The 7902-nt window shown below is 39.7% G+C and overlaps 1 protein-coding gene across 1 annotated transcript; it reads left to right on the top strand.

Annotated features, from left to right (window-relative positions):
* The first annotated feature begins 1302 nt into the window (after positions 1 to 1302).
* LOC125775765 (uncharacterized) lies at positions 1303 to 7650 on the top strand. The gene is made up of 2 exons (XM_049446293.1): positions 1303 to 1437; positions 6491 to 7650. Exon 2 carries the CDS (start codon positions 6510 to 6512, stop codon positions 7233 to 7235), a length of 726 nt encoding a protein of 241 aa, XP_049302250.1. The 5' UTR covers positions 1303 to 1437; positions 6491 to 6509; the 3' UTR covers positions 7236 to 7650.
* The last annotated feature ends 252 nt before the right edge of the window (positions 7651 to 7902 follow it).

The raw sequence follows: 7902 nt of genomic DNA, 5'->3' as shown, positions 1-7902 counted from the left end.
ATCATTAGTGTTGCGTCAAGCGACTCTATACGTCTAAAAATAATGGTTTAAAAAGAAATTTGTAAAATTAATTAAAGAATCTATGAATATTATTAAATGTTGTTTTACCTCATGTAAATACTTACCATTTTTATATTAACAAAAAAAAAGAAAACATCTATTACCAATGTATTAGAAGACTCTATTACCGTGGATTATAAGATTGCTGAATTATATCTACCTATACTTACCCCTCTCTTATATGTATATACTTACCACTAGATTAAGCCGTTAGGTTAATTTTTAAGCTAAGCCATGAAATCCGTTTTAATAAAGAATTCACTTGTATAATAACCAGAATCGAGAACGGTCGTCTTTTTTTATCGGCATTTTTTTAAATCGCAAAGGCACAGGCAATTTCGCACGTTCATAACGAGTCGCGCATCCCAGTTAATTTAGTAAAATCTCAAAAAAGCTTGAGAAATTTTCATGGCGCCCGAGCAGGGACAATAATGCGTGGATTATAGTGAAACTGTGCATAAATTTTTCGCAAATATTAACACAAAATAATAACTAACAATAATTTTTCGTAATTGCCTGTGCATTATCTCGTGTTCGGCTGGTGGTGAAGTGAAAGTGGTCGTGAAACAGAATAAGAAAATATATCTAATCTAATAGCAAGAGAAACGGAATACGTGTGAATCTACATACAAACATAAGTGACGGAGTATACATACATGCGTTCAAGTACCTAAGATTTAAAAAGAAAAAACAAAAAAACAAAACCAAAGTAACACCTACCACACATACTTACCCATCAGTGAAAAAAAAAAGAAAAAAGAGAAAAATATATACATATATAATATCTATATATATAAAGATATAAAGCCGAAAAAGCAGAAAAAGAAAAGTGCGTGAGAAACGACAACGATTAAACGGATAATTACAGTGGAGTGCGCAATTAAAGTCAAGGCTTAAAATACATTTACATATATCTCTAAAAAGTGCAGTAAAACCAATAAAACCGCTAAAGTGCTGGTCTGTGCAGTTATAATTTCTGTAAAGAAATTAATATAAAAAATATATATATACGTATACATATATGTGCATATATATACCGATAAGTGCTGCTGTGCTGTTATAAAAAAAAAAAAAAATCCGAAGTTGCTGTTCGGTGCAACAAAGTAAAGAACATTATATTGATTCCGCACGGGTCTGCGTCAAAATCGTCATCATCGCTGCTGCTGCGTCAACGCTAACATTCGCTGCGCTGCTACGTCAACTTTAATCCACTGCGTCAACATCGTCATCATCGCTACTGCTGCGTCAACGCTAACATCCGCTCTGCAATCTCGACGGTACATCCACTGCTGCTGACACTTCGTGGGAATGAGCTGCAATTGCATCGTTTGCAAAAGGGAAGTGAACGCAGGCAAACCGCCGACGCATTCACAACAGGTAACGAGTGCGAATCACTGAAAGTAGTGCGAATCAAAGAAAAAGACAAGTACGAAAATTAAAAACAAAACAAAGAGCAAGTGCACACTTTCAGTTTTTGGCTCTCCCTCCTTTCATTTGACATACGTATATATTTATATTATTGAATGTATTTATCTTATCATAATATTCAAACACGTATATATACATACATATGCATTTGTGCATCTATGCATCTGAGTGAAAGGGGGATTCTGGGATTTGCGGTAGCAATTTTAATTGAACATTAAGGTGCGACACCTTTATATATTGCAAACTAAGATTTTTAAACGAAATAAAGTTTTACAATCCGGTTCTTTGAAAAAATTTCTCGTTAAAAAAAAAAAAAAAATTTTCAAGAACGTTCAACTGTGCTATTGCTCATCTTTGCATACCTCATCGGTTTGGCTTTCGTATACCTGGTAATCGATACTATTTTTTTTTATCGTTCTCGCAACCGATTCCAAATATATTTGTTGCCAACCATTATTGCTATTGGTTTGGCTTTCGTATATTTGGGAATCAATATTTATATATTTCTCGTTTTGCTATCGATTCTTAGTATATCTGTTGCCAACCTTTAGAGTCTTTTTTCGGAAATTTAACAAGCAAAAATGAGCAAGCCAAAGCCAACTATCGCCAACCTCTCTCCAAGTAAGGAGTTAATCGACTTAAAGTCATTAAAGCGTCAAAGGACGGTGGCGAAAAGTAGCATTTTGCGCATAAAAACGGGTCTTCTAGAAAAAACTATGTCATTAGATCCAATCGAATTGGAATGTCGTCTTGATATACTAAACTCACATAGTGAGAAATTGATGAAATGTCAGTCTAAAATTGAAGAGATTGATGAAGACGATATGGCCCGAGGGGAGTTAGAGGACATAATTGTAGAAACAAAATCTATAATTAAAACAATTTTGGCCAAAAATAGAACATCTATTGCTGAAACATCATTCGTAACTTCTCACAGCTCAAGGCTCCCCAAAATGAATTTGCCGAAATTCAAGGGAGAATATTCGGAATTTAAAAATTTCATGAGTTTGTTTGAGAGTTTGGTTCACAATGATCCAAACATCCCAGATATTGAAAAATTTAACCATCTGGTTAATTGTCTATCTGGGGAGGCTCTGGGCACGGTAAAGGCGTTTCAAATGTCGGATGAAAATTATCCGAAGGCGTTGGCAAGTCTCAAAAAGGTTTACGACAATAAATGTTTGATTTTTTTTAATACGATTTCAAAACTGTTTGAGCTGCCAACTATTCCTAAGCCTTCAGCCCCTTCATTGCGCGCGATGATTGATGAAGTGTCGGCTGTATATGACTCATTGCTATCGCTGGGCGATGAAAAACAAATCACAAATGCGATAATTATTCACATAGTCATGACAAAAGTTGACTCTGCCACCCGATCAAAGTGGGAAGAACAGCTGGATTACGACAAGTTACCATTGTGGAAGGATTGTGAAGCTACCTTAAATAGACGATACCAGCACCTATCAGCTGAAGGCGCATCATCTTCGAGGACGAGACCCATAGCAGCAGCCAGCGCGAACCACGTGAAACAGCCTCATATGAATGGAACGAAGTCCGCTTTAGTTGCAGCGAATACAAAGCAGCCGACATGCCAGCAGTGTAAATCGAAGGACCATTATTTAACAGCTTGCCCCAGTTTTAAAACTCTCTCTGTTCAACAGAGATTTGAGTTTGTCAAATCGGTGCCCTTATGCATAAATTGCTTGCGTAAGGGACATACGGTATCCAAATGCAGAGCGGATCGATGTCGCGTGTGTAATCGGTCCCACCACACACTACTGCACCAGTATCCTGTATCCTTCGCTGCTGAACCTCATCCGCAACCAACAACAACTACACACGCAATGCATACAATAAGTATGCCTGATCGGGTAATGTTGGCAACAGCAGTTATTCTGGTGAGATCAAGCTGTGGAGAGTACCTGCCCGCAAGAGCCTTACTGGACTCAGGAAGTCAAGTCAATTTTATGACGGAGGATTTGGCCCAAAAACTGCGGATTCGACGTCAAAACAGGACTTTAAATATTATAGGTATTGGAAATTCAAGTACAAAAGTCGGGGCCAAATTAAGCGCATTTGTGAAGTCGCGCGTAAATAATTATGAATTTTCGGCGGAATTCTGGATTATGCGATGTATTTCGGCTAATCATCCAGACCATACCATTAATATTAATGGTTGGAAAATTCCGCACAATATTAAATTGGCGGATCCAGAATTCCAAAAATCTCAAAAGATCGATATGTTATTAGGGGCGGAAACCTTTTTCGATTTATTAGCGGTTGGTCAAATTAAAAGTGGCCCTAATCAACCAACGCTACAGAAAACTCTTTTGGGATGGATTGTTTCTGGCAAATATGTCAGCAGTCTTAGTCCTCCTCCCGAAGTAAATAGCACATTATGCCAAACTGAAGAAGACTTAACGTCAATAGATTCAGTAGTCCAAAAATTCTGGGCTCTGGAGGAACTTCCTTCAGAAACAATTGGCAACAAATTCACACCTGAACAAAATGAATGTGAACAATTTTTCGTCAATACAACTGAAGTATTACCTTCAGGAAGGCTTCAAGTCAGAATGCCCTTTAAAGCTGACCGTAAGTTACTCGGTCACTCCTATGAAATCGCAGTTCGGCGGTTTCAGGCCCTGGAGAGGAAAACATTGAAAGATCCAGAACTTCGTAAAATGTATCTGGACTTCATGAATGAGTATAAAGCGCTGGGTCACATGAGCCCAACAAATAATAAGATCCCGAGTGAACCACACTATTTCATTCCGCATCAGTGTGTTTTGAGGCCCGAAAGCACAACAACAAAATTACGAGTTGTCTTTGATGCGTCGAGTCGTACTTCTTCTCAAATTTCATTAAATGAACTTTTGATGGTAGGTCCAACCATCCAAGAAGAATTATATTCAACTCTTCTTCGTTTTCGCTTACATAAGTATGCACTAACAGCGGACATTACTAAAATGTACCGTCAAATAATCATGCATGAAGAAGACCGAAATTGTCAGCTTATTGTGTGGAGAGAGCATCCTTCTGAGCAAATTCAAATTTTTCGTCTTAACACCGTAACATACGGCACTGCGCCTGCTCCATTTCTCGCAACACGGTGTTTACAAATGCTCAGTGATGCTAATACAACTAAATACCCACTCGGTTCATTGGCCATTAAAAGAGACTTTTATGTTGATGACTTATTAACAGGATCTGAAAATTTTGAGTCTCTAGATCTTATAAGAAGCGAAGTAGTTAAAATATTAAACTCGGCCGGATTCACCTTAACAAAGTGGTTTTCGAACCACCCTAAATTTTTCGACAGTAATTGTACTGAAAAGTCATTAAGCTTCAATGACAAAAACTCAACTAAAACACTAGGAATCCATTGGTTGCCGAAAGAGGATTTGTTTCGATTTGTTTTGGATGCCAATTTTCATGATCTGCGAGCTACTAAACGAAACATACTATCAGTCTCTGCTCGCCTTTTCGATCCTCTTGGATTATTAGCCCCACTAGTTACCAAAGCAAAAATCTTATTGCAAGAGCTTTGGATCCAAAAACTAGATTGGGATGAGTCGATTCCATTGCGCCTTGATACTAGCTGGCAGAATTTCAAAGCCAACCTACTGCAGCTGTCATCAATTAGCATTCCTCGATACGTAAATCTAGAGTCGAGTGCTATCTGCCAAATACATGGCTTCTCCGACGCTTCAATAAGAGCGTACGGATGCTGCATATATATACGAAGCCAATCTGCTAGTGGTGTCAAATGTATGCTGCTTACTGCAAAATCTAGAGTGGCTCCGCTGAAGACCAAGTCTCTTCCGCGTCTCGAGCTCTCGGCAGCACATCTTCTTGCCAAATTATGGTCACGAATTGCGCCAATGTTGAATCGACAATTTGAAAAAATTATATTTTGGACAGACTCTGAAATCGTATTGCATTGGGTAAAAACGCATCCATCGTCATTACAAACCTTTGTTGCAAATAGAGTGTCTGAAATCCAAGAATGGACTGACAATATAAATTGGCGACATGTGCCAACAAAACAAAATCCTGCGGATCAAGTGTCTCGGGGTTGCAACGTGGATGAATTGAATAATTCAATATGGTTTGGCGGTCCACAGTTCCTCCTAGAAGACCCCGCTTTATGGCCAATTAACACTCATTTCCAGCTCTCCCCAGACGATGAAGCATTAGAGAAGAAGAAAAATACTTTCACACTAGCCATAAATGTGAAAGAGAATTCACTATTAAACCTTATCGAAAAATTTTCTTCTCATCAAAAATTGCTTCGTGTGGTTGCCTATCTATTACGGTGGATTAGACGACCAAAAATACCTACGGAGGGAAGGGACCTGACATCTGACGAATTACATTTGAGTTTTTTAAAAATTGTTCAGGTGATTCAACATTCAGAATTTGCGAATGAAATCCAAAAACTCACGAAAGGCACCACGCTACCCGCAAACCTGCAAAAACTGAATCCGTTTTTGCATGAGTACTCGGATATGTCGCTTTCATTCAAATTAATCCGAGTAGGAGGTCGCCTTTTAAATGCACCTCTCCCATACGATGCCAAATTCCCATTATTACTAAATAAGAATTCGCACTTCGTTATTAATTATTTACGGTTCCTGCATTTTCGGCATCACCACGCAGGGGCAAAAGCGTTGGTTGCGCTTCTTCGAGAACGCATATGGCTGATCAATGCAAGAGAAGCATGCAGTAGAACCGTTAGAAACTGTACACACTGCTTTCATTATAAGCCGAAGTTGCAAACCCAAATAATGGGAAACTTGCCAGTCGAAAGACTTCGAGCGCTACGACCCTTTCTTATATGCGGCGTAGATTTTTGTGGTCCAATTTATACTACATTAAAAATACGCGGTCGACCACCCGTAAAAACCTATATCGCAGTTTTCGTTTGTTTCACGTCTAAAGCTGTACACTTAGAATTAGTTTCTGACTTATCAACTAATTCCTTTATTCTCGCCCTAAAAAGGTTCATTGGTCGCCGAGGGATGCCACAGACGATATACAGCGACAACGCAACCAACTTCGTCGGCGCCGATCGCAAGTTGCGCGAACTCAAAGAGGCGTTTCTGTCCCAGTCTCCGGAAGTAATGGAATTAGCCGCCGAAGAAGGGTTCAAGTTCGCCTTTATACCACCGAGGGCGCCGCACTTCGGCGGGTTATGGGAGGCGGCAGTGAAATCCGCCAAACACCTCGCCGTGCGCGCAATGGGCAACGTGCTGCTCACCGCCGAAGAGCTAGGAACACTGCTGGCCGAAGTGGAGGCCATCCTCAACTCGCGGCCCCTCGCACCGTTGAGCCAGGATCCCAACGACGGCGAAGCATTGACTCCAGCACACCTGCTAATAGGGTGCTCCCTCCGAGCCTTACCACCGGCGCAAGTGTCAACGGACCCAATTCGCTATTGCGAGAGATGGCAACTTGTTTGCTGTCTCAAGCAACAGTTTTGGCGACAATGGTCCAAAACGTACATTACCAGTCTTCAGGAGCGCAACAAATGGCTGCACCCGAAACGCAACCTGCAGCCCGGCGATCTCGTCCTCGTCCACGAAGACAACACGCCACCGCAGCAGTGGGCACTAGGACGAATCGCCGCAACCGTAGAAGGACGAGACGGAAAGGTGCGAGTGGCAGACGTGGCAACCAAGGCAGGCACCATTAAGCGCCCTATTCACAAGCTAGCCCTGCTGCCTATCGAAGTTGAAGGATCATGATCCTGTCAAGGTGGCCGGTGTTGCGTCAAGCGACTCTATACGTCTAAAAATAATGGTTTAAAAAGAAATTTGTAAAATTAATTAAAGAATCTATGAATATTATTAAATGTTGTTTTACCTCATGTAAATACTTACCATTTTTATATTAACAAAAAAAAAAAAGAAAACATCTATTACCAATGTATTAGAAGACTCTATTACCGTGGATTATAAGATTGCTGAATTATATCTACCTATACTTACCCCTCTCTTATATGTATATACTTACCACTAGATTAAGCCGTTAGGTTAATTTTTAAGCTAAGCCATGAAATCCGTTTTAATAAAGAATTCACTTGTATAATAACCAGAATCGAGAACGGTCGTCTTTTTTTATCGGCATTTTTTTAAATCGCAAAGGCACAGGCAATTTCGCACGTTCATAATGAGTCGCGCATCCCAGTTAATTTAGTAAAATCTCAAAAAAGCTTGAGAAATTATCAGTTGGTTATAATTGATCTATCCCGCTCTTCATTGACAGGAACGGTGTAACCAGCTTCATTTCGAAAGGAGTACGGACCGGTGATTGTCAATTTAAGTGAAAGGAATGATTGTGCATGAATAATTTAGTTATTATTTTCTTCGAACCAGAATTGACAGCGTTATTTATTTATTGCACCGATCAAAA

Source organism: Bactrocera dorsalis, chromosome 1 (genome assembly GCF_023373825.1).
Source record: "Bactrocera dorsalis isolate Fly_Bdor chromosome 1, ASM2337382v1, whole genome shotgun sequence".
Classification (NCBI taxonomy): Eukaryota; Metazoa; Arthropoda; class Insecta; order Diptera; family Tephritidae; genus Bactrocera; species Bactrocera dorsalis.
The sequence above is the reverse complement of the archived record's forward strand: the minus strand, read 5'-3'. Positions and strand labels throughout refer to the sequence as shown.

Excerpts from the sequence above, each read along its gene's own strand:
- LOC125775765 (XM_049446293.1), top strand. The coding sequence starts at position 6,510 with ATGCCACAGACGATATACAGCGACAACGCAACCAACTTCGTCGGCGCC.